Source organism: Trachurus japonicus, chromosome 8 (genome assembly GCF_045865225.1).
Source record: "Trachurus japonicus isolate A0001 chromosome 8, Traja_1.0".
NCBI classification, from domain to species: Eukaryota; Metazoa; Chordata; class Actinopteri; order Carangiformes; family Carangidae; genus Trachurus; species Trachurus japonicus.
This window is the reverse complement of record NC_140914.1, coordinates 9,093,398-9,120,824: the sequence shown is the minus strand read 5'-3', so window position 1 is coordinate 9,120,824 and position 27,427 is coordinate 9,093,398. Positions and strand designations below refer to the sequence as shown.

Genomic DNA, 27,427 nt, shown 5'->3' with positions numbered 1-27,427 from the left:
GTTCACCAGGCTGGAAGCTGAATCCAGTGGTCGGAGCTGTCTATGGTCCTGAACTGTACGCCGGTAAGAGACCTGAGTGTTTTTCTCTCTCTCTTGCCTTCCACCACATGCACTGCAGTGTACATGAGGCCACTATCAGCCGCAGCCAAACCCAATCTGACCCCTGAATTTCTACAATCGGGGTTCATCCTGAACCTACTGAACATGAAATTCCCCTTCAAATCAAAGTGAATCTGAGAGCGGGGCCCAGATAAGCAGTGGATGATCCAAGCCTCTGTGAGTGGCTGAAGGAGCCTGAGCCATTGTTTGCACGGTGTGCAACTGTAAAGCTGAAAAAAATGATTTCAAGAGCAAGCGCCCCTGCAACTGTTATCAGATTGTGGAGGCTGCTGCTGTGGATGGATTTGCCAAGTGCGCCAGATTGACTTTTACAGAGCAAACCGAATAAGGGAGATTGAGTGAGCGATATTGTTGGCACCTACCCTGTCGAAGGCCGCTATTCCTTCTGGTCTCAGTAATGGAGGAATGAGATGAGCTCAGTGGGGTTTTCCCTATCTCTCTGTGCCTCGACATGCCAGCTTTATTGCTGTATGTTATATGAACCCTTTGCATTTTAATGAGGGGGAAATGGTACTATTTCATTTGGAAGAAGTGCTGAGCACATCGCGCCACTTTAACGGCTTTCCTTTCTGCTCATTAGACTAAAATCTGTTCATTCCCCGGACAGCTTTACGGCGAACCTCTAAATAACTGTCCATGACAGAAAGCAGTCATCTATCATTTTTATTTCATCCCCAACCCCTCACCCCCTCCATGCCTCCTCCCCAGCCTCCCACCTACCTCCTCCTCCTCCTCCTCCCCCCACCATTCCCTTGGTTTTGACATCTTCCCTTGATAATTATACACACATACACACACAAACATACACACTAACACATGCCTTTGTAGATCTGAGCACATCGCAAATATATACAGTAATGTATGGTGGTGCAGGAGCAGGTAGGATTTTCACTACATTAAAAATCTGGACATTAAGTCTAACTTACATTAACTATCGCTTCATTGACCTATACATACACACACACACACGCACACACACACCGTCCCCTGTACACCCAGACCAAAGCATTCCAGCATACAGAAATAGATAACCTATGTAGAACATAGACACTAATACATGTCGCCGCTTTCATGTGCACTTTCTCCATATTATACTCACACTCTCACACACACACACACACACACACACACACACACACACACACACACACACACACACACACACACACGCATACACACACTTCCCAAATCATCTCATAAATCAGAGGGAGTGTGGTCCACCACTCCAGGCAGGGGAAGCAGGAGGGGCTGGGTGATTTATTGGCTGCTAATTTTTCAAGTCGTCTTGACATGGCGCTGGAGTTTGCCAAGCCTAAACGACAACATATGCTTGCCAGCTGGGAAGATGGGAAACATAAATAAGAGATACATTTTTGAAACAAAACCGCCCTAATGAGCAGCGAACGGTCGTTCCAACGATTTAAAAAAAAAAAGAAAAAGAGAAGATGTAATAACACTGACCATGCTTTTTGTCTGTGATGTTCTTCCCTTCGCTAAGAAAAAAAAAACAAGAATTAGGTTCCAGGAAAATCATCATAGCTACAGTTAATATACTTTTGGTGGGAGTAAAATGGGATATAAAGGCGATTAATCACTGTTTATCAGTCCTCATTTCTGTGCGGGAGATCAGTAAAATTGGGAGCCATAAATCCTGGCTCAGTGACAGCACACTTCGTCTCCATTCGTCCTGGCGCTACAGGTTTATTGTCCTCAAAACCCATTCAGGAGAATGACGGATGAGAGCCTCACGCCGGCTCCCCACTCTTAACTTCTTCCAGGGGCAGATTGGCTCCTCCTACTGATGGAGGAGGAGGAAGAGGAGGAGGAAGGGGGGGGCAGGGAGTAGTTAGTGAGGTACAGGCAGGCAGCGCCAACCTCCGGGTCCATGTCCTCTGATGGCGTCTAACACTCAAACCTCCCCCGGAGCCCTGCCGTTTGAGGAGGGTGTGGGGTGTCTTGGTTCAGGAAAGAGGAGCGAGGTGATTGGGTTCCCAGTCAAATGGAGGGATTGGCAATAAAACATGGCAGTGGCACAAATCATGGTGTATGTGGTGGTAGCTGATGGGCGTCCAGTATCTGTTCTCCACCGCCTCATTCATACTTCCATTCACTTCCATACAGCATAGTGCAAAAGTTTGGGCACCACTGGTCAAAAATGAATCTCCAAAAGGCATGAAGTTACAGATGACACATTCATTTTACATTTTAAACAATGTAAATATATATTTTTATATATTTTTTAATTTTCATCTTTTACATTTACAGAATGACAGAAAAGGAAAAGGTTTGTGCATATAGCTAGTAGCCCCCCCCCATTTGGAACAAACAGTAAATATCTTGTCTGATACCTTGGTCAAAGTTATCTAAGAGCTCAAGTCTCCTGGGTTTCCCATTCTTTTGCAGGGTGCTTTGTTTCTCATTTTCACTCTAAAATTGTAAAAAACTAAAATGATACACTGATATTGCTTAAAATATTGCAATGAAAGAGAGTGTTTCATGTTTAACTTTATGCCTTTTGGAGATCATTTCATCTTCCACTTGCTTAACTGTTGACATTAACAGATATTTTTGACCAGAGATGCCCAAACTTTTGCATGATACCACTGTAGGTCTGTCTGTTGTTATCATAACAGCTACTTATCAGTCTTTTTTTTATATATTATCAAAAATATGTAAAATATATATTCTAGTTTATAAGAAAAACATGTGTAATCAACACATTTTACATTGTTGAGCTCATCTTAGAACAACTGGCCAACTTTTTTTCACTGGCTCCTTGTGTTTGGATGCTTTCAGCACCGTGGACAGCTGCCACTTTAGAAAACACCCCTCATACAGCCACAGTCCCTCCAGGCGAACAGGGAGAGACTCTCCTCTGCAGCCTAATTCCTGAGGAGACAGGAGCTTAGCAGCTTTTTCACTCAGCAGTTCATAATTTTTTTTTTATTATTCTGCTTCTAAAGGTAGAGTTTTGTTGAGGACTCGTGGAAAGCTACCAGCTGTGTAAATGACAGAAAAGAAAGGCTAATTGCCATCTTAATATATGTGGACAGATCCTCTCATTGTTGGAGTGTACGTTAAGGGGATAATTAAGCTCCAGACTCTTGATTAGATTAAGCTGTTTTTGGTCCCCAGTGCGTGGATTAAGTGCTCATTGCCCGATGTATTTGAGCAGGACGTATTAGAGAGATCAACCTTGTGGAAAATCAGATCTTTCTTTATGGGAGCCGGTTATGACCCTATCATTGGCACAGAGCTGGATTACCTCAGGTCCAACTGGCTCTGCAGGTATTGAGCTTCCCTCAAGTTGACACATATGACATATGAGGTGCAGCGTGACCCCGCCGCCCTCCAGCACATAACTCATATTTTCTCCAGCCCCCCCTCCCGGAAAAAGGTGTTTGACTTTGGTGGCTAGACCAGGTTTGTGCTCTCATACACCGTGGCTGTTGTTGCTTTTCACGGGCTTACCAAGGTGTGACAGTGCCTTTGATTTATGGGTTATTATTGAAGCAGTGTAGCCTATCGCCAACTCATTATGAGTTTACATTCACATACATCAGTGCATGCATATTGCATACAAATTCACAAAAAAAAGAAAGAGAGAAAGAAGCGATTGGACTCTCTGGGGCCCAGAAATAGTAGTGATTTGTTAAGTGGAGGGGGGGGAAACACGCACACACACGAACACACATACACACACCTCGGAAACTATCAAAGAGGATTGTTTTTGCCCTTTAGCAACTACGCTCAGATGTCCACTGCTCCAAAAAAAGAGACTAATTTAAATGTCAAGGTCAGCATTATAAATCACTTGGGGGAAAGGGGGCACCCTACGAGTCCAGGCAGTCTATTGGTACGTTGGCAGCAAACAAAGTGCCCTGCACCTTAGTGGGTGTGTGGAGAGGAGGGGGGTGGAGGGGTGGAGGGGGGTGTGTAGGCGTTACCTGGCCAAATGAGACGCAGAGTTTGAATATGTGTGCGGACCCACTAATGGAGCGTGATGTTAATGGCAGAAGACATTAAACCTGGCTCTCTGTGTTTTTAAAAGCACTACTAATCTGTCTCCCTGTCAGCTTTATTGAGGCAGCGGGGCTTTGGGTGTGCATCGTTCATTAGGGTGCTCACTGGTTTAGGTCCGCATGCAGGGGGCGAACGCTGCACCGGGCCGCGGCAAAACACCAGACCATGACTCTCCAGGCAGAGACGCACTCGCCACTGAATATATGATATATATACGAGCGTCCATGGATCTTCATTGCAGCGTAGTTTATCTGCGACTGCGAGGGACTGCCTGCTGTCTCCTTTGTGACAGTGGGTTCATCCGGAGCACAGTGGATACATGTTATTAACCCGTGTTACTCACCCCAACTGAACTGCCCCCCACCACCCTTTACGAACAATAGCGGCAGACAGGAGCTCCACGGCTCTCCCGTCACAGAGCGATCTCTGATTGGAGAAACTGAAGTGGTCGGTGATGAATTCACCCAAAACATGTCATGGGAATGAATAAAGAAGAATAAGGTGAGGGGAGGGTGATGAGGAGGCGTTGCTGGGGATGAAGAATAATGGAGATGACTGCGCTGTGATGGACTAGGCGTTGGGGGAAGGGGAGGGAGGGAGAGATGGTGAGGGACGGAGAGATGGGATGTGAGGGAATTTCGATTGCTGGAGAGAAGAGAGAGGGGGCCCAACTTAATCATGTCTGGAGATCGGCGTGTTTGTATGCACCTCCACAGCTCGTAATCAGACAGCCACTGGACTGATTGAAGGTTAAGCAGAGAGAGCTGAGGATCGCATCTCCTCCCGTCCTCTAATGTGTGCGACTGTGGACATTTCTGCCGCAACCATCACACCAACCCCTTCACCACTCAGCCCTGGAGCCTTTCACCCCGGCCTACCCTTTGCGATTCGTCGGTTAGCTGTCAGCAGAGGACACATGTAGCCGTGTGATTGGCTAAAGATGGTCCCAGATGGGGTTTGAGATGGGGGGTCATACTGAGGTTTGGGCCTTGGCCGTCCAGCCCATCTGCTGCACTTCCCCCCGGGGGGAAGTTCTGAACATCTAGTCGGGTTGTTCAACAACCTTCACCTCCCATTTGTCTCTAGCCAACACCTAGCGAACGCCCTCTACCTCTCCCCTGTCCACCCTCCCACTGTTCTCCTCGCCGCCATCCCATTGTGTCTAAACTATGCAAAAGCCGTGGTGCGAAACTAGTGGTATTGCATCCATTACCTGCCTATGCTTCAAGGCTGCCCCTCACCAGGCATCAGGAAAGGATGCGTACAGCAAATGTGGATCCTTGCTGAGTACGGCACAAAGCAGCGAGCTGGGAAAGGGGAGAGTGCTCGATGAGGCGCACCTAGAAAAGATTAAATCTATTGTTTCCTTGTCTTCCCCATAATGCATTCTGTCATAGGGAAAGCAGTGCCACACGTCTCTCTCTAATGTATTCTGTCATAAGGTAAGCAATGCCAAGTCGAGGATGTTCTCTGAAAGTCATTTTCTCTTCTCTTGTGTTTTTTTTCTACTGCCTCCACAGTAACAGGGTTTCCCTACCCTGCCACAGGCGCTACGGTGGCCTACAGGGGTGCCCACTTGCGAGGTCGGGGGCGGGCTGTGTACAACACGTTCCGCACAGCTCCACCGCCACCACCCATCCCAGCTTACGGAGCGTGAGTATCCAATCTCTTAACTGTTGTTCAACCTTGGGGTCAGGACCCATGTGGGGTCGTCTGAAATGTCCAGTAATTGATAAAAAAAATTTTTTTGAACTAATTATAATTCTTTTTAAAATTATGATTAAAAACACCACACACAATCCTAAACAACTGTATTCTATACTTTCACTTTCTCAAATTTAAATCGAGTTCAAATAAAATGCAGCATATAGAAAATATCTGAGCTGGCGCATCTTGATTGACGGGGTCGCCACTCGCCAGAAATTTGTGATGTCAAAATGGGGTCATGAGCCAGAAAAGGTTGGGAACCACTGGCTTAACTGAACACTTTGAATGTAAATTTAGTTTCTGTAGGTGTAATTTCAACTATTTCAAAGAGGAGATAACAAGGGAGGAGGGTGGTAAACGCTTTTATTTATTGTTTCAATCTTTTGGTAATGGCAAGTTGCTTTCTTCCTGGTGGGGGTGTTAGTATCTGGGTATGTACATGCCGTAGCTCTGCCCGTCCTCACGTCCGCTGTCTATTGACAAAGAGGGAGCTAACAAAGCCACAGGGAGAAGCTGTAGAGAGCTGTAGAGAGCTGAGATAGCGTATTACTGGGCAGATCTCACTGGACTGTGACCAGGGCCTGTGCTGATCTCCTGGCTTTGTGCAGCCCTGCCTCGCACTCGCCCTCTTATCAGCAGTGGTCTGTGTGGCCGTGGGAGAGGTCTGACGAAGGCCCCGGCCGGGCCGAGGGTCCGGCAGTAGCTGTCTATCTGTGATTAGATCAGGATCCGTCTTTACTGCAGGGAGACTCAGCGCTGAAGCCGGGGGACTGGAAATCCCATGTCCCCTTTACCCCCCTCCCTCCCCACTCCAGGGCCCTGTGCTATACTGATGGCAGCTGGTTGATTTATATAGCGGAGTCATGTGACGGAGCTCCTTCGTTGCCTTCTTTTGTCCTCCCCCTCATCCCCCCCCCCACCACCACCACCACCACCACCACCAGCACCAGCAGCAGCCCTCCTGACAACACTGCAGCAACTGGAAAGACAAACAATTTTACCAGAGCAGAAAATTGGACGGGGGGATGTGAAAACGGTTGCACTTTTCGCTTTAATGTGTCATTCATTATTTGTGGTACAGTACACTAAAGCTGCTAAGAGCTGACCCCCACACACACACCTACTGAACTTACAAATGGTCCAGACAGGAGCAGCGTGTACAGTAAAAGGGCTGAGATTCAGTAGGGCAGCGTTTTTACTCCAAATCAACTCACACGCCTTTTCCTGTTCTCTCATTTCACAGGGTTGTGTACCAAGATGGCTTCTATGGTGCCGAGATCTATGTAAGTACAGTTGGCTTTCTCTCTTTCTTTCTCTCTCTCTCTCTTCCTGGCTGCTTAGATGAAACAGAAGTAAAGCAGACAAAAAGCCCAGCCCCCGAGACAAAAACGTGATCTCCTCAGCCCCCAGCATTCTCCCAGCCTCACTGCCAAGCCGGTGTCGATTAGGTCTCTGTCTGCTGTGCCAAGAAACCCAACAACAAAATTTAAAACCCCCACAGCTCCTCCCTCCTCTCTCTGTCTTCTCTCTCTTCTCTCTTCCTATGATCTCAGACTTTGGCAGAGAGGCAGACCCGGGCTCAGTGTCCCGTGTCAAGTTAGGTCATTTCTTCCTTTTAGATTTGTCTGGGTTTTTGGAGGTGGCTCGTCTTCTGCAGCCCTTTTTCTCCTGTCCTCCTCTCTGCTGTTTTGTGTGTGTGTTTGTGTACACTCACAGAGGGGTTTGGCTGGGATATCCCTGCCTGCCCCAGGGGGTCTGTGCAGGCCTGAGTGGAGCCGGTTCCTCCCAGCCATCACCATGTGGGAGATAAGAGGAGCGGCACAAGATAAAGGGATTAGCCGTCCCTCTGGAGCTGTCCGTGCAGGCAGGGTCACATCAGGGGCTGGCCCCGCTCCACGTCGCCCTTGACAGAGAAAAGCATGGACGCTTGGGAGATAATGCTGAAATTACCACGGTGCCCCACTTTGACATCAGTCCAAACGTTTGCAGGGCGGAGGAAAGGAGGAGGGGGGTGGTTGTAATTTGTCCCTTTGATTCTGCTGCTAGCGAGATGACAGTGGGCACAGAAGCAATGACAGTTGCCTCTCACTTTCACCCTGACGACAACCAGAACGCCGGAGCTCCAGTGATATATGACTTACACACCAGCCCCCACATGATAGGACTGTATTTCACCGGCTTTTATTGTCGCGACAAAACCACCACCACCGCCGTGGACGAGACCCGGGCTGAGCTTCTTCCTTTTTTTTTTTTTTTTTGAGTGATACTGTTTGTCTCTCGCACTTGTTCTGCCTCCTCCAGCTAAGTCCTGCACCCCAGTGTCCCTTAACCAAGGCCTGGCCAGGTCGGTCCATCACTCAAGCCGTCAGGCCAGCCCCTGGTGTTTTACTGCCATTAGTTTTGGCACTGGTCACTGCACTGCTTCAGACTGGCTGAGTGTGCGTGACGGTCTCCAGCGACCAAAAGGAAGCTGTCCCTTAGCCCTCAGTGTCCTCCACAATCATTCAGTGGACACTGGCCGGCTGTCAAAAGCAGCCAGCTGATGTGTCAAAGTTTCCCTTTGGAAATAGATGACCTGCTAATACATCAGCAGGAAGAGGGTGGGGGGTGGGGTGGATGCGTACACAAATAAATATACGCTGCATTCATTGTATGGGCTAATACATATGCATGCACCTCTATGTAGAAACACGCATGAGCGTACACCAGAGATGAATTCACAAACACACACATCCCGCACGACAAAATAACAAATGTGCTGCACTGTTGTGTGCAGGCTTTGACAAAGAGGCAGAGTGATTTATTGAGCGTGTTTGTTCAGGCTGTTGCTGTAATCAGCACAGTCCCAAGGCATGGCCGTCCCACAGGAAGTCATCTGCCTCAAACGCCTCGACTTCCTGTTCCCTGTGGAAAATGGTGAGGGGGGAAAAATAGGGGGGGGTGGGAGAGGGGAGTGGGATTCAGATGCTGCCCCTGACCTGATTTCATGTGCAGCCGTGGCGGCGACCATCACACCGTCGCCTCTCTGCACCGCTCTCCATCGGACGTCTTCCCCCCAGAGTTTAAAAATGAATGAAAACATGCATTATTAAAAGCCACCTATCCACCGTATGGACGCAGATGGGCACACACTCTACTGGCACTAATAGAAAAACAGTGGGAGAACAGCTTCATTTTTCAAAGAGAGTAATAGCAGCACTCCACAATGAGGTCTTTAATTCCTTCCCCACTCTGGCAAATGAATACAGCGGTCCTGACTCCCCAACGGTCCGACTGTCTTCTGCCTTCTTACTTCATTTGTGAGCCAGGGGGGTCGTGTAAAGGAAAAAAGGGATCTTCAATAATGTAGGAACTGAGCCTCCTCAATCTAAAAATGGGCTGAATTTGGGGAGTCGGCTCACGTGGCCTCTGTTATGCTGTTGCTGCTCTTGGGATGAGCCTCTAGTGTGACAATGACTTGCTCCCACCCCCCCCCCCTCCCACCAACCCCCCAAAATATGCAGCCTCTCAGAACATCATTCATTCCCCCTGTTGCCACCACTCACCGAACGCACCATATATCAAACAGCGCCCTCTGGTGTCTGGCAGGGAGCTTGCAGCTGGAGAATGTGGGGCTGACGACTGTGTAGTAGTGAGATGTACTGAACGACGACGGTGTCTGTGCTGTGTTGTCTTGTGTCTGTGAGATCATTGATCATTGATTAACGCTGCTATTGTTTCTTCCAGGGTGGCTATGCAGCATACAGATTTGCCCAGCCCACCACCACTGCTTACAGTGACAGGTGAGAAAATACTTCTGATTTCCACAGACTTGACGTTCATCATTGTGTTGCATGAGTTAAAAAAATCAAATAATTGATTAATCAGCTGACATAAACACAGCTTTTTTGCAATCATCCCTCAAATATGGTTCAAACACTTGCGGCAAATCTGTATAGGAGGCTCAACATTAGACTGTTTAACAATAAATAACTTTTATTCTCCAAAGTGTCCTCAGTGCAGCACTGCAGTAAACTCTTGGAAAATGTAAAATGAATAAATAAAAATAAGTAGAAAAAAATGGCAAAAGCCTCATATGAATAATAACACACTCTCTGTGTCAGTCCTACAGTGTTGTGTGGAACAAACCTATGGAAATGAGATAAAACCACAAACAACACTAACATTATATTTCTCTTGTGGATCAACTAATGCGATGACATCATCTCTAAGTTAAACCAGACAGTCTGCAGTTCACCTGCAAAGTTTGAAGGCACAAAAAAAAGAAACACTGACTGAGAAAGACTCAAATCAGAGTCGAAAGTGTTGTATGCTTCAAATTTTTTATAAGTCATTAGTAATATCAGAAATCAATATATGAATTGTTATGTAACCACTCTGGTCTTAAAGTCCTGAACAAAAAAAAACACTTGAGTGGACAATGTGGTTTCACATCAAGATTTCTGTCACAGCTCCAATGCAATGCAAACATTTTAAATCAAATCATCATAAAAAAGAGCCATTTTCTTAAGCTACTACTTTGCATAAAAGCTCAGGAGATCATGGAGGAAGTCACAGAGAGAACAGACAGAGACCGACTCCCTCCCGTCAACAGCAGGAATAAATATACATCTGATGAAAACACACAAGAGTTGAGAGTAAAATGACGGACACCCACACGTCTATATTGTGTTCGACAAGCTGTCTTTGTTAATGTTGAACGTTTTATTTAAAGCAACAAGTTGATCCTTGCAGGCTGTCAAATAGAGCAAATTACTGACTGAAATGCGGAGTCAGTGAACGCCTCAGATTAATATCTAAAAGCATGGAGGAGGAGGGATTTGCACTTTAAATAATTACAGTATTTTCCCGACTAAAAGCAGAAAATCTGCACAGACCAAACATAGATGGAGACTGTACGTGATGAATGAGCGACTGCTCCGCCAGCATTTTATAATATTCAATGTGGGTTATTTTTGGTTTCTTGGGGGTTTTTCTTCATGAGATATCTTATCTATTAGGCAAACTGCCGCATTCTTCTTAGCTGGGAGCTAAAGAACACAAAAAAGACTAACCTTGTTGGACTCAATGAGAAAAGCAAGTGATATATGTCGTGACTCTCTGCTTGTGATGGGAGAGTGGGTATATCACTGCAGTATTTATGAATGGCCTGAGGTCTGTGGAAGCGAGGTAGGCAGACGGAGAGAGGGAGGGAGGGAGAGAGATGGACCGGCAAGAACTCTATCACTTCTGAGTGATGTCACTCCGGTTCAGGTGTGCTCTGTTTGAGGAGGCGTCGCTGATTCATTTCGGGCCCCTGAAAGCCGTTGTCAGCCTGGATGTGGGCTGGTTTGGGAATCTAATCTGGGAAGGATTGAGCATGTCACTTGTGATAACGTACACCCTGCCTGAGAGCCTGAAGATCATATCGATAATGTAAGATTTATCAGGCCTCGCCGCAGCTCGAATTATGAGCAGCCGTGCTCGGCAAGAGCAGAAATTGGACAGCAGCTTTTTTTTTTCTCCCTCTCTCTCTCTCCCTCTCTCTCTCTTGGAGTGATTTAATTCCTGTTTCTCTTGCCTATACTTTTCCCTGAGATTTAATGTAATTCGCCCCCAAGTTGTTTGTTTTGCTTTGTCTGTTTGTTTCCTTTTGAATAAGCGGTCAGGCCCGTTGGATCAATAGGGGTTTGTCGGTATTGTCTCGGCAATACTTTATCAGATTTAACCGTGGAGCAGTCAGACAATCATAAAAAGAGGTCACCAGGATTGTGGAAGGCGTGTGAAACCCCTGTAAAAAAAAAAAGAAACATTTATTATCTGAAAAGCCCACAGTGCTCACAGGCTGCATTACCAAAGTCCTTTAAGTAACTAAACAGAGTTCACACCAGTGAGCCTGATGTATCAAAGAGACCTTGTGTAGAGCCAGCCACATTGTAGAGACGCTGCCGGCTTCCAATCAGCTCTGTCGAGGCTCTGTGACATTGCACAGGGTGGTTTGACCTGCCGGTCGTCAGCAGTGCCACTCTGGTGAGAGTCATTTTGTAGATATATTAGCCTTAGAGGGACTGTGGGCTTCGGTGCGCACTGAAGATAAGAGGACCACGGAGACTTCCCCTGACCATCTCATGGCACCGGCCTCCTCCCCAAGGAGCCGAGACAGCCTTTCTGATTTCACGTCCTGCTCACTGACCTTGGGTGCTGCCGGACTTAAATGGGCCGAGCCATATTTAGATCTTATATAACTCAATGTAGCTCATGCGAAAGCCATGAACGCCGTATGTCTTCTTGTTGTCTCCTTTAGGAGAATTTCTTCCTCTCTCCACTTTTTTATTCCTGGTTGATTTGGTGCCCTCAGTCCTTGGCTGGGTGTGCCTTATCTGCTCCGTGCAGACCCTCATTTGCAAGCGAGCATTGAGGAAAAAAAAAAAAGGAAAGCAAATAGAGGAATATGTGAAGTCGAATAAATAAATAAATAAGGCAGACACATCTTGTCCTGTCTCAGAAGGAAATTGGAAGGATTAGTTCCAAACCAGTAACAATGAAAAGACAGGGGTGTGAGCCCAGTGTGCAGCCTGGGTAAACAAGAACAGGGTGAGAGACCAAGCCCTCCAGCACCAACTGTGTTTCCTCCTCTGCATTTTCTCTCCTCCACATCTCCCTCTCTCTGTGCTCATTACCCATTCCATCCTCCTAATCAAGATGACAAAGAAAAGACAAGTATAATTCGCCAACCTTTGAACTCTCCCTTTTTGAACCACCTTGTATAATGTAGGAAGCCCAGGAGGCTGAGGAGGGAAATAACTGATTGTGTTAGAGACTTGAAAGAGTCGACTTGAGGGGTTGAGCATTAAACAAGCATGCATAAATGTTCTGCTCTCCTCGTCAATGATAGATCAATGACCGTGTTCTCTGTGCCTCCCGTTGTGCAGCTATGGCAGAGTCTATGCAACAGCAGACCCCTACCACCACACGATTGGCCCTGCTGCCACATACAGTGTGGGGACTATGGTAAGTGTGTGAGACCGCCGCCGCCGCCTCTTTTCTGTGTGCACACGTCACGACACGAGCTAGCACACACACACACATACACACACAGACTCACATACACAGCTCACACTCCAAAATAAAGACCAGAGACCGCACCGGCCACTGGTTTTTATTTGTGTATTTATTCATTAATTGATTTAGGGTTTTTTTTGTTTTGTTTTGTTCTTTTTTGGTCATGCTCTCTGGCGCACCCTAGTGGAGCTGAGCCGTACTTTTAAAACCCCGGCATGTGGAAATTTGTCAGACATTTAGCGCAACAAACTAATGTTATGCCACGCAAGCTCTCCTCATGCAATATTGATTTGACACAAGTTCCTCCTGAAATGAGAATGAGTGATCACTGCAGTGTTTTTTCTTTTTCCTTTTCTTTTTTAACACAAAACTTTGCATCTGATCTTACTACATTTCCCAGCTTTTCTGTTCATCCTCCATCACTCAGCTCGCCACCAAGCGAGTTGGATCATCCTTTTTTCTTTTCTTTTTTTTCCCTCATTCAGCCAAACCAAACTTAAAGGGATGAAGTTGAATTGTTAATGTCTGTTTTTAGCTAGCTTTTGCAGCTACTGTAACATCAAAGATGAAATGTGGTGATAAATAAAATAAGACAAATCTTTTTTTTAAAACAGAGAGAGTTCCTCTTTGGTTTTGTTTTATTATGATGATGATGTTGATGATGAGGAGGGGATGGGATCGAGCTCACAGACCAAACCTAGAGATTAAGGACCATCAAACGCATGCAGCAGTGTGCCGTGGGACATAAAAGAGAGAGCAGACGGAGGGAGGGAGGGAGTTGCCTCGCCCTCCCCTCCTGCCCACAAGCTTGATCGGAGGCGTGCTCTCTGCTTGAGAAATGACTGAAAATTTACCATTCCGGCATGCATGCGATTTTTCAACAACATAAAAAATAAAGCGTACAGTTCCCCGGTGCAGCTGCTAGCTAAAAGCTTTCATTAATTAAGGCATTTCTTTTTTCCTCTTCATTTACTTAATTAAAAAATGTGCTTGAATGTTTTTTTATTCTTTCTTCTTTTCCCTCCAAATTTCCTTCCATTTCTCTGACACTTTAATCGTCCTCTTGATGAAAAGTAGAAAACAGGATTTGGCCCCTAAAAATATCAGAGCTAACGTTGTGTGTGTTGGGAGCTGAGGGAGCTAACACAGACTCAAGAGGGTGTGTGTGCGTGTGTGTCTGGGTGTGTGTGTGTGTGTGTTCGTGTGGTGCCGACCAAATGGCGGGGCTACTGGGAGACGAGCTGTGCTGAGGCCGACTTCAAATAAACTTGCGAGCTAAAGAGAAAAGACCAGTTTGGTTCCTAATTCTTTTATCATATTTGATTAATGGCTCTCCAGCAGAGTGGAGTCATTTCTGCATTTAAAAGTTATACAATAATTAGTTCCTCTGAGGTTGAGGTTGGAGATTTTTTTCTTTACTCTCTCCCAGTACAGAGAAGCATTTCGTATGGATGAAAGTTTTCGCAGGAGCGAGAGGGCTCCCCAAAATTAGGCAGAATTAGCCTTTGAAGACATTCGCTAGCCTTTGGAGTTTGCCTGAATTCCTAATTGCAGTAGAGGCACTGAAAGATGAGAGGAGTGACTACAGTGTGTGTGTGTGTGTGTGTGTGTGTGTGTGTGTGTGTGTGTGTGTGTGTGCGCGTGCATGTGCAGGTGTGCATGCATAGGCCCACGTGCATGCTTTATGTGTGTGGCTGCCCTAGATATCTCGAGCATGGTGCTAAATCTAAGGGCTAATATCCTGTGGTGGTTTGCCCCTCCAGAAAGGTGCAGACACCTCTGCTAGACTTGAAAAGGAGCTGTGATTAAACCTCTCTGAACTCATTCTGCTTTGGTTGGATCTCTGATATTGTTACAGCCTGAAAGGGAATGGATTTCCTCAAGTGAAAAAGCACAAAGCCCCAATATTTCCCAATTTATTATTTGATATATTAAATTCAAGAAAATACTTAAGCCCAGGCCCCGTGTTCCTCTGATTTTTTTTTTTAAGGAAGTGCTCTTCTTTTTTCCCTCCTTTGCTACTATATAAAAAAATATATATTTTACACCAATTCCATCAACTGCACCAGTTAAGCTCTAAATCCACCTTTACCTCCTGATGACCCTGTTCCTAACACACACCCACAGTTGTATGCAATCAGTTCGACAAAACCAATTTCTGACCTTTAACGTGTCAAACTATAACAAAAAAATAAATAAAACCCACCCTCGTGATCCATGTGCCGAAAAAAAATTCTATAAATAAACTTGCATGGAAAAAGGAAGGAAATTTGTGGAGAAGGAGAAACCGACTAAAGCTGTCACTTGAATACTGATTGGTACTTTTTCATCTTTGATGTTGCAGGCTAGCCTATACAGAGGAGGGTACAGTCGCTTCACTCCCTACTAAAAGAAAGAAAAAAAGAGAGAAAAGACAGAGACATTACCCCCCAACAAACAAACAAACAAAAAAAAATCTAAAAAAAAAAAAAAAAAAGAAAAAGAAAGAAAGAGACAAACACAAAACAAGCGGTCCTTGGTGGGGAGCTAAATCAAACTAAAAGCTTCCAGGTCCCCACGCTGAGCCCCTCCCCTGACACCCTCTCAAGCCGATATTTCTACAACAACCTTTTTGATGTCATCATTGGTCTGCTCTCGTTTTTGTATTCATTTTGTGCTTTTAGTTTTCTTTTGGAAAGTTTTATGCACATGTGCATTATCTCGATTGCTGTATATGGGTGCTGTGTCACCATAACCAATGTGAGCCTCCTGCAGCACGCATGATGCATGCTCAGAGGTGTGTGTATGCAGCCGCTGTCATCTGACTGAGAATATACCGAGGCATTTTTTTATTCTATAAATATCTATATACATATATATATATATGTACACATGCACAACAACAAACAGGAAACACACCAGGTCTAATCAGGTCGACTCCACCCGAGGTCACCTTTCTAAACTTTAACCTTCTATTCAACATGCAGAGATAAAGCAGTCAGTCCACACGCTGACTAACATGCCTTGGTAGTTCTTTGCTCAAAGACGGCGCTGCTCTGATTGCTTTTATTTTTTCTTTAAACGTTGGAGTGTCCTACTGTTGTGCACTTGCAGTGGAGTCTTTACAAGCTGTAACATGTGGTATGACAGCATGCAGAGTAAGAAGGGTCACTAAGGTCAGGTTTCTGTCTTGGACTCACAACAACGCTCATACTCCAGCCTCCAGTCTCCTGCACATTCCTGTACGTTCATATGCAACTACTCTGCAGAGCTGCTCATGTTTTTTTTGTTTTGTTATTTTTTTGGGGGGAGGAGAAACGTTGTTGTGACACTTGGCCGGGTTTTTACCTTCAGAGCTGTGGAAGTACAGCCAGAAGTGAATGTGGGGCAGGACATCAGCCTGGGTTTGTCTCCTGCCTCATGCTCCTCAGTTGGCAGCAGTGTTTTTAATATTTCACAGGTCCAAGTTCGCTCTCAGCCACTTAAAATAATGTTACTGTAAGCATTGCTCAGACAAAGTCTTTTTAACTTCACACAGACACCGTGAGTGTCTGTAGAGTCCCAGTCCCAGGTCAGGATAGCACGAATGTCATCAACAGTATTATCTTTTTCTTTTTTTCTTCAGGCGTATCCACATACAGTAGGTTAATTAGATCCCTAATAACAAGTTAACTACTACTTAAAGTGTCCTTTTAAATTGCTATTCAAAGACACTAGAAATGTATTTTAAAAACGTGGCTCTGAATGTTTTGAAGATTGTAAGATTATATATAGTTTTGTCCCATGTGTCTGTGTTCGTAGTTGTGCGTCGACTCGTTTTCGAGGTAAATCTTGTCGTCAAACACAACTTCCCTCATCAGGCTTTACCAGAAAACGCTTTAAATGGTTTTTATTCAAATCAGTAAAGTGCAGCGGCAAATTAAAATCTCAGTGGAGACTCAGTAGCCTGTGAATACAATTTATTACTTTATTAGTGGGATTAGTCAAAATATTGAGAGTTTTATTTAAAAAGTAATAATTTGGTCAGAAATGAGAAAAATAGTCTTCTGGTTCCAGCTTTTTACTGTTATGCATCACTGTAAATGAATTTGAAAGTAGTTTTTTTTTTTTTTTTTAGTTGTTAGTTAGTTTTGGTTTTGCTCTTTTTAACAGTGAAAACGTGAATCACTGAAAATATTGAGTTGCAGATCTGGAATAGACTAAGTTACGTTTTTCTCAAAATGTGATCGCTTCAATGCAAAATAGTTGCACATGAACTAAATTTGCAGAAGACACAGTTGCATATCTTCACTAATACACCATGTCAGATAAACTCTCCCTGACATTTTCCACAGTTTCACACACACACACACACACAGTAATGACACAGCACTGAGGTGGGTGAACCTGACAGACAGAGGGCTGCTCTGCTACTTCAGTCACTGGTCTCTTTTTTAAGCATTGCACAAAGATGTTTTACCTCAGGATAAGCTAAACCGAAACTCAAACTCAAACTAGAATACAGTGCTGTTCACTTCTCAGCAGGCAGGATAGTTTCATTTCTAACACAACCAGCAGGTTTGTCCTCTTCGCAACACGGCTTTGTAGAAGAGGTGACGTTTGATTTCCGTTTAAGCAGAGACCCGCCAGAAAGGATGATAAAACCAGACTGTACTGTTCTTTATTACAGCTTCTGTATTATAGATATATATAGATATATACTGTATATACACATGTGTGTGTAGACATATACTGTATAACACATTTTACACTCCATACACACACAAAGTGCAGTAAGATATTATATAAAAGCACCCAGGAGTTAGGGGACGCAGTGTAAATGTGTGTAGAGTGCAGCAGTGCTCGCCTCATTCAGCCGCTGCATTGGCTTCTATTACAACTTTGTGCTACGTGAGGTGGATTGAAAAGAAAAATCTCTGTGTAGCTACAGTTTGCTGTCAGGATTTCAGTGCAGCTATATGGAAATACAACTCAAAGCTATTGCCAATAATATTTAATTTGTGTGTACTCACAAAAGTGTTTGTGGTCTCAAAAGAAAAAAAAATCTGTTTGTTGCACTTTCTTATTTTTTTCTTCCTCTTTTTTGTTGTTGTTGATCCTTTCTGAGATGTAACATATTTATAAAAGTATCATATACAGCTAGTTATGTTTAGTCGAGATGTTAAAATGCTAAAAAAGAAAAATAGAGTTAACATTGTAAATGAAAAAAAGAAGATTAATTAACACATTATCTCATGAGTCAAAGAAAAATCTTTATGTGGGTAAAGAAGCATTGTTCTTCCTTTTCTATGCTAGTACGTACGCACCATTTGGGGTTTTTTATATGAGTCGGAACAAACTTTGAATATTATTTTTACCATTTTCAAATGGGAGAAGTGGTTTGTGCATTTGTAGGAGTTTCTCATATAAACTCTGCAGCAGAGTACGTGTGTGGGTGTTCAGTTAGTGACCACTATTAGTAAGCTAGACTGGAATGAAATAGATTTTTTCTTTTTTTTTTGTTTTGTTTTCTGATCTGAATGTGTGTGTGTGTGTGTGTGCCTATGTGCTATTTACATATATATATGCATTAGAATGTGTGTTTGTGTGCGTACGAGAGAGAACAAGGTTGTGAATGCAGTTTGCTAACATACTGTAGTTTGCAGTACACTAACAGTTTAACGTGATTTCACTCCAGGTCCCTGTAATAACATCAGGATAGTTGACCTCTGACCTCAGATATCAGTGGATACACACACACACAGAGACACAAAGAAGCTGAACATGCTCCAGTGTTTTTTTAATTTCAAATTATGAACAACATCTTACTTTTTAGGAGTTTGACCCATTTGGTCTCACCTCAGCAGAAGATGATAATGTAACATGCAATATGTAAACTGACACTATCCAAATGTCACAATGATCGATGAAAAACATACAAGGAACATTTAAGCATGTTCCAGATGTTTGAACCACCTAATATTCATATAAACAGCATGTACACGAGCAGAGATTACAGTAAACATACCGGAGTCCAAAACACAAAGGTAGAATTTAATCCGCTGATTACTCAATTAAAAAACCTACAATATATTTAGCTAATCATTTAAGTCGTCTGTCAAGCGTTCATCAACTAATGTGAATGACTACTTTCAATATCAGTTAGTGGGGAAACTAATACTTTGCACAATTTATAATGTGTGCTCATTAATTAACAGCATGTAATGTATCACATTATAAAGGTTAATGTCAACGATGGCTAAAGTATATTCATATAATCAATATTCAGATACTAAAGCAAAGCACAGAGTAATAATCAATGTGCAAAAAAACAGCACCAAAATAATTACATAGAAGTTTTAATTGTTGATTGGCCTCTTAATATGATGCTTAAAATGATACTATACACAGAAATGTGAATGATATTGTGTAGATAGTTTTGACTTTGTTTGAACTTTACTTAATTATCCAAATTAAGATTTTGGTCTCAAGCTAAAAAAAAAAAAAAAGATCTGCTGGGTTGAACCGATGGGGCAAACTTAAAACCAGTAGTTTTAACTCATTTCTTGTATATTTTATATTTGTAAAATCCTCATAAGTTCCTCAAGTTTTATGCACATCTGCAGTTTCTTGTGCTTCCAGATGTTAAATATTAAACGCTGGTCAGCAGCTTAACTAACCATATAAAAAAAAGGCATGTTTGCAGATGCACATGATACATTATCCCAAAATTTTTCATCATATGGATAGATAAGAGACGCACCATCATCATCATCATCATCACTAGGACACTTTTTTTCCTGTCGTGTTATTACGGGGACCAGAGTGAGTGAGGTCATCTGGGATTGCTCCTATCAGTCTGCACGGGTTTGTCTACAGTTTACAGAAGAAGTTAAGATTAGTATTGTTTAACTGTGTCAGTGTCAGCTTATCAAGGCTTAAATGTTAAAGACATAACATGTAAATAACTCTGGTAGTCAGTATTGTAGAGGTCTGAGCCGTTTTATTATGCTAACAGTACGTCTGAAGTAATTTCAATGTGAATTTATATATATATATAAACAAAAAACAGACACTTTGATATTTTTTGGGTTTCGTTTCGCTTATGTTGTATTCCATAACCAGCTTAATATGCAACCAGACCTCTATTTGATCCAAAAATTTGTTCGTACTTATTAACAGTAGTATTGAGATACGTTTACATATCAGCTAAAATACTCTTTATCCATTTATATTTACTACAAGCATTCATGAAGCCCTGATAAGCTGGCAGGTGCATTTATTAATCCACCTTAAAAAGATTTGTACAAAAAAAGAAACCAAGCAAAAAAGTTACGTACTTGTAAATACATTTAAATGTATATACACACAAACACACACACATACATACACACGCATACACATACACACACTATATCGCAATTCTGAGTAACTGTTTTATATGTATTCCTATATGAAGTGGGGTTATCTGTGTATTTTCAATTCAGCTGAACTTGTTCTTGAATTGTATGTCATTTCTATAATGAGAATATATTGTCTGAAAGGTGTAAAGTAATTTTCTTTTGGATTAATTTCATAGTTTAAAAAAAGTATACTATTATGATCTCTTTTTTTTCCTCTTTACTCATGAATTATTTTTGTTGTCAATATGTGACATAAGTAACCTCTGATTGTTTTGAGTGTCAGAATAAAGCAGTTATAAGAAGACGATGTCTGCCTTCACACATGGGTGTTGTTGCTGTCAACTCAAGGGTTTTAAGTTGTGTCCAAATCTGATTTTCTTTTTCCTCAGTGTGTTTCTCACCTCCCGACACTGTCCAGCCATGCAGATAGTTTCAAAGATGAAGGATGAGAGTTCAACACAGAGCCAATAAATCAATGACATAGTTTCTATTTTGGGTGTAGGAGGTGTTTATTTTCTTTTGTCAGGTTGCAGGAGACGACTTTTATACTTCTGTAGCTGAAGTTATTCTTGTTCTTGTGCTTGCTTATTGGCATTTACTGTAGCTGAGTAATCAAAAACCAAAGCTTTATTGCTGGGAATAATAATGGGGACAACACTTTACTGCTTAGCTGGCTAGTTAGATGGATACATCCATGAAATACGAGTTGACGAAGCTGCTTCCTAAAGATGTCTATCGTAACTGTTCGTGGACTGAAAATGGAAACATAATTGAAAACTGTCAGTTAAAAAAGTGAAAACAAAGTACAATGAGGCCAAAGTTGCGAAGTTGCAGTGCAGTGAACTCTCTCCAACATCACAGATTGTTAATAATGAGTCAGAAAAGACACAGTTTTGTGTCGGTGTGGCCTGGGCAACACAATCCAGAAACTATCTGCATGGCTCGAGAGTAGTTAGACAGGTGTTTTTCTTTCTTTCTTTCTTTCTTTCTTTCTTTCTTTCTTTCTTTCTTTCTTTCTTTTTTATGTAATCTGGGTGAACTGATCTTTTAATAGGCTCATGGTTTAATTTCTAAAGATAGCGCCTGTACTTCTTTTCACTCAGTTTGTTAAAACAAGTTTAATAGACCTGAACTCTCCCTCCTCTCCTGATTCCTTCACATCCGCGGTGATTAATATATTTGTGTCGGCACCGGCCCCTCCAGTTCCAAGGCTGCCTGTCAGTGAGGACTATATGTAGCTCCAGCGCTATTGTGCTCCCTCCCCGTTGAGCCATAAGACTGCATGTGGATATTTTTGTATGGCGGGTCCCCAGCGAGCGCTCGGTAAATCTGAGGCGCATGCAGGGTAGATGGATAGAGGAGGCGGCGAAGCTCAGGCCAGTTCCTCCATGAGAAGAGATAGATACGAGGAGATGCTGATTGAGCTTGCCACTTGGTTGAGTGTTTCTCTCTCTAGATTAGAAGTTGGAGAGGATGGGAGGGGGGAGGGGGGAAGGGGGGCGGGATAATGCACTACAAAGCCATTTCAAAATTAAAGCCTCGTCGTCTTTCATTTATTTATTTATTTATTTGTCAGGAGCTCCGTGGAGCTGCTGAAGATCACTCTGAATTAGCAAGCATCTGTCATGACGGGGGTCCTGGGACATCTGCCTTTGCCTCGCCTGCCCCCAACCCCCCTCCTCCCTCCCCCTTACTTCCATCCAGCCCCATTACACCAAGACTGTTCACTTTGCACTGCCAAGCTGCCGATCTCCACTTGTTGTATGATTACAGCGCACTCTGATCTTTATTCTGGGGAGAGCAGTAGCACTAGTTCTGGCAGGCGGAAGACCTCTGCTCCCGCTTCCTTTTAAAGCCACGTTACGAGAGCAGGATGAGAAGTGAAGTGAATGAAGCTGTTGTCTCTCTCTCCGCACTCAAAACTTTTTCGCAGCTGAGTTTTTTAAACGTTGTTTCACTGTCGGCTTGGAGTCGATGTGTTTCAAGCTGACATTGTAAACTTTTCCTCATTGTGACGGTGTACATTGTATAGATGTAGATGGGGGAAGAGTGCAGGACTTCAAAGAAAAGTGTGTGTTGTTTATTCCATACATTATGCCATATGTTTACTTGTACTTGTTTTTCAAAGAGCAACTTCCTAGCTTATATTTTCTGTGACAAGATCCCTGCTCTGAAAAAACTTGTTTAGAGAGAACTAAAAGTTGCACCGAGCTGCTCCACACTGACTTCTACTTCTCACAGCACCTCTCATTATGTATGCCTATCAGAAACATAACATTCTGCATATTTACCAGTCTCCCCACTTTTCTCCCCTGTTTCCAGTAAATACAAAAGGAAGAGCTGTACTCAGTATTGATGGACATCACAGATGAAAACAACGAAGAGAGGAGAACTAGCTTTAAGAAAATAACACAAGAAGACGACGAGAAGGAGTCCCTCTACTGAGGCTGGCGAGGGAAGACGGGAGGCGTACAAAGTGGTGCCGCGGCAGCGGTGTCAAACCAGCCACAAACTTGACAGACGGAGTGAGCCAGTTTCCACCAGGGACCACCTTTTTGCCGGGAAGAAAAAGACAGAGCGAGAAAGAAAAAGTGTCCCGTTATTATAAAACATTTTATTTTTCTATACTTTTGTGATTTACAATGGTAAAAAGTGTGTATAAAGCAGTATATATGTACAAATCTGTTTTTATGTTTTTTGGTAAGGGAGATGAACAGTTGGCCCTTGATGCTGATTCTGTGGTATGCAGGAAGGAGGAGGGAGGAGCCCCCCCCCCTCCTCTCTCTATGGCACACTGATCTGTCGCCGAGATCGTGTAAACAAAAACATAAACAGAAAGGTGGCAGGGAGCGCTCGGCATCCAGGCAGAAGCACTTTCTACACTGTACTTCCTGTGGGTGGAGTCAAAGGTCAGCCTCCTGGTCTCACTGCTCCGCCTTCTTCCTTCCAACCTCCCCGACCACCTTTCCTTACTTCCTTCCTTCCTTCCTCTTTTTTCTTTTTTTTTTTCCTTTCTTTCCGGGCCAGTGATGTCGCTCCTTCCTCCTTGTTGCGGTGTCACTGGCCAGCAGCGCCTACTGTTAGCAGCGTCCCCTGTGGATACTGTCGTGATGTCACTTCCTCCTGGCAGCACCATTGGGCATCCCCGCCCTCCCCAATGGGCAGCAGCGTCACTGGTTTACAGCGTTGGGGAGCGGGGGGGTTGAGCCACGGCGGGACGGTGAGACGGTACAAAAGCCGAGCCTCCCCGGTCTGCCCCTCTCCACGCCCCAGCAGAGGTCAATGACTGAGGACTAGTTAAGAGAAAAATGGTGCAGAAGTCGCCGACTTTACTCACCTGCCAGACTCCGAGCCCAAGCCTTTGTGTCACTCTGCACCGACGGACTAACTATCGGACCCACGTGGTGATAAAGGTGCGTACAACTACCAAGGATGCACGTTTCCACCTGCCGAGAATAACTCATCAACGTCCATGTAACAAATTGAATTATAATCGAATAATCCCATTGTACTACATCAGCAGGTGCATAACCAAAACACAAGCCTGAGGCATATAGACTTATGTCGCTAGATAAAACATTATAGAAATACAGTAGTGCCCATCCAACGGTAACAAGGAACGAGGGCTGAAATATGTCAATTTCTTTTTTTGTCAATGTATTCTGAAAATATTTATTTGTGTGTTTCCTTTTTCGTTTGTTTTTTTTGCAGCACTGAAAACTTTTAAAGAGGAAAAAAAGTTTTTAATTTGGTGGAAGCGAAACCTTAATTCTTTATATCAGGAGAGTCACTGTAAACGTGTTTAAACAAGAATGTTGGTTCAGTTCTTTGAATGTACTTTAATGTCTAGGGTGTCCAATAAGTATGTATTCTTTTTCTGTATATAAATATATATACATATCTATTATATGGGCTGTGGTGATGTCAGGGAGTAGAGGGGGTGGGCAGGAAAGCCTCTGGCCCCCGAACATAGATATCAGACCCCCTCCCCCCACCCCCTCTCCAACTAAATATGTCCCTGATATTTACTGTAACATGTGATCATGTGTTATATGATTGAAAGTGTGATGGTGATAGTGTGAACTGATCTCCCCCCAAAACTCCCCCTTTACTACACAAAACAACAAATGCATACACACATACACACCCTTAGCAGCGAGCCATAGATTTATAACACATTAACACACACACACTGCAGACAACACATCCTCCTATTCAGAGCAGAACATCACATCCTACTTTTACCCGACAGACACTTCAGGAAAAAAGAATCGCATCTGCAGTAATTTCGGCCCCTTTTATTGGAAGCAGCGAAGAAGACTTTGCTAATTAGCGCAAGGTGTCAGATAAAAAAAAGTTGATGAATATTGATTTTTCTTTTCTTACTTGAACCAAAGTATGATTTGAACACACAGTCTCAGTGCTCTTTGATCAGGAGACAGCGGGACTCGGTTGATGGCGGCGGAGCCCGGATGTGTATTGACGTGACCCAGATTTCATTCGCTCATTACTTGCTGGAGAAGAGCTCGCTCTTCTGCTAATGTAACGAGCCCCGCTGATGAGGCCCCGGCTCGCGGCTTCCTGCAGCCTCGGTTTATGAACTGCTGTTCTCATTCTGACCCTGGTGGGCGGGCCGTTTTATTGCATATTGGAAATAACCTGCCGGCCCTGAAGAAGAAACTCTTATCATCAGAGGCGGGCAGGTTCGGGTGAAGCACAACTTTGTTTGAGAGTTCAGGGTACGCCACTTGGTTTCAGTGGTTTTGTGTGTGAATTGTTCAAAGAGGGTTACACTAGGTTTAAGCTCCTGACTTCCTGTACAAAAAACTACAGTGTGTACTGTTAATATCCTGTACAGTAAATCTCACCTCACACTTCTTGATTAACTTCATCTTATTTCAGGTTTAAAAAAGAAAAAAAACTTGTTCTGAATCAGGGCTCCTACCCACGCGACCTCTGTTCATCTGTAGACAACTTCTCATATATTACAAAGAGTATCTATATCATGGCAACTAACTGTTGTGAAGTCTAATTGGGGTATAAAGTCAGTCATTTGTTCTCCCATGCAGTGGTCATATGCAGGCTTAGCATTTTCATATCTGTAAGTTTGTTTCCGAGAGTCACATGATTCATCTGGCCTACTTACAGCACTGCAGACTTGTGGTGGGTCAGAGAAAGACTCAGGAGCAGGTTGGAGTTTGGGTGTTTTGGCCCCCGGGGGGGAGGCGGAGCCGCTCTGGAGGCAGAACCGACGTGTGATGGTCGAGTCAATTGGCGGAAATGAAGAACCACAGTTGCTTTATTATTATTATTTATTTTTTTAAAGCTTACTAACATCAAGGGTTGGTCACATGATGTCCACTAGTTAATCTATGCACTTGCAAAAAAAGAACAAAAAAACAAAACAAAAAAAAACATGTGATGTCATGTGTGATAGGCATATTTTTGGAAGAAACCACTGTTTTCTACTTGTTCTACTTAGCTACTGGTGTTTGGTTTTTTTTGGTTGTTTTTCTTATTTCTTTTCATCTCGTCAACAAATCCCATGAAAAGCCCCAAAGCAGCCACGTGTTCGTTTATTCTGACTTTTTCCTCAGCTCCACTGTGGCTCGCTGCCCTCACTCTGTCGGCTCCTGCTGAAGAAGTAAATCTTTAAATACCAACAGCCGGCCCCGTGTAAGTTCACGTCAAACTAATAGGAGTAAATAGTGCATCTGTTGTTGGGGACTGTTTTCATGCACAGTGTTCACAGTAATGAAGGAACACGTCGTCACAAGTGCGGCTCATTTATACAGATAACCAACGATGGTTTGAGCCTTTTCATGGGATTCGAACTCTTAGGTCAGTGCAGTGTTTTACTCAATGAGTCGACGACGACGATGATGATAGGAAACTGTTATATTATAGGTCAATATGTAGCATTTCTGTGGCGCAGTCATGCAGACGTGACTGTCAGATATTAGGATGTCACTGTTTTAGTTTGTGCACATTGAAATATTGAGATTTTCAAACAAGTATCTTGTGTACCTGAATAAGTCACTTTATATCTCAATGTTTCTGTTATCACTGTTATTATATAAAGTAGTAGTAGTTGGAGGAGGAGGAGGCGTAAGGAACAGAATACAACATTGCAACGTATTGTACTAAAGCGTGAAGCTCATTTTGATCTGCGGTAGTTAGCCAAGTTAACCACATATGTAACTTCCTCTTTAATATTTGGTTATTTATTATTTTAAATATTTATTAACAATATAAAATTGTCCTGTAGCATATGTAAAGAAAGAACCCTGGAGACAGGCAGCTCGCTAACCTTAGAGTATTTGGCTGGCCACATTAACGCTGCAATAATCAAAAGATGAATCACTTGTTTTGGCAAAATAACAAGAAAAAAATAAAGTAAAGTTGTATTTGAAATAGTGTGATAATGAAAAGTAGTAGAGCCACATTGTGTATTTGCGTTGCTGTGCTTTCTTTGAAGGGGTAAAGTTATGCTAACACTTATTTTTATTAGCATCCAAGTACATCTCCCATGAGCCTTTGCTTCTGTTGAGATTTTGTTGCCTTTATTTTCTGTCTCACATCACACAATGTCTTCTAATACATGATGAAAATATATATATATATATATACTTTAATCTAACTAGTGTGGCTGGTCTTCCATGTTAGTAGCTGTGCTAGCATCAGTGGTCAGGTATGGATTTAAGAAAATCATTCATGTTTTGATTTTCAGGTGCTATTTTTCCAGGTCGTTGTAACTCTCACTCTCTCACAAACAGCTGTGGTTTGTTTCGTCTCTGCTGCTCGCCCCCACGCACAGTTTTGACTCGACCGCCGACTTTGTTTTTTTTTATTTATTTATTTTAATTATTATTATCATTATTTCTGCGCCCAGAGAAGAAGCTAGTTGCTCCGCCTCCACAGAGACTAACTCCAGCCTGCTCCTCAGCAGTGGGATGGAGCGGGAGGGGAGGGGAGTGGGGGAGGAGAGGGGGGGGCAGCAGGGTTAACCCTCCTTCCCTCCCTTCCTTCCTTTCTTCCTTCCTTCCTTCAGATGCCTTGAGTATATATATATTTAAAAAAAAAAAAAAAAAAAAGAACTGGTCCTGATCTTCCTGAGCACAACTGCTTGAGCTGTGACACTAGCAGGATGTCCCCCCTTCTGAGAGTCCCCCCGC

The 27,427-nt window shown here is 43.4% G+C and overlaps 2 protein-coding genes across 12 annotated transcripts in view; both read left to right on the top strand.

Annotated features, from left to right (window-relative positions):
• The window catches only part of LOC146982597 (RNA binding protein fox-1 homolog 3-like), a 248,542-nt gene extending 224,019 nt beyond the window's left edge, over positions 1 to 24,523 (top strand). For 8 of the 11 annotated variants that reach the window (XM_085783637.1, XM_085783638.1, XM_085783641.1 and 5 more), the window contains 6 exons: positions 10 to 63; positions 5,664 to 5,796; positions 7,094 to 7,133; positions 9,577 to 9,632; positions 12,762 to 12,840; positions 15,236 to 15,320. In XM_085783637.1, coding sequence (XP_085639763.1) covers positions 10 to 63; positions 5,664 to 5,796; positions 7,094 to 7,133; positions 9,577 to 9,632; positions 12,762 to 12,840; positions 15,236 to 15,280 — 407 coding nt within the window. In that variant the 3' untranslated portion in view covers positions 15,281 to 15,320. Of the gene's footprint in view, positions 1 to 9; positions 64 to 5,663; positions 5,797 to 7,093; positions 7,134 to 9,576; positions 9,633 to 12,761; positions 12,841 to 15,235; positions 15,321 to 22,574 lie in introns of those variants that run through there. The other 3 variants (XM_085783645.1, XM_085783646.1, XM_085783643.1) reach the window with 1 other exon arrangement.
• Positions 1 to 27,427, top strand: part of LOC146982592 (C-reactive protein-like) — a 468,648-nt gene that overhangs the window by 232,085 nt on the left and 209,136 nt on the right. The gene's annotated exons all lie outside the window — the stretch shown is intronic.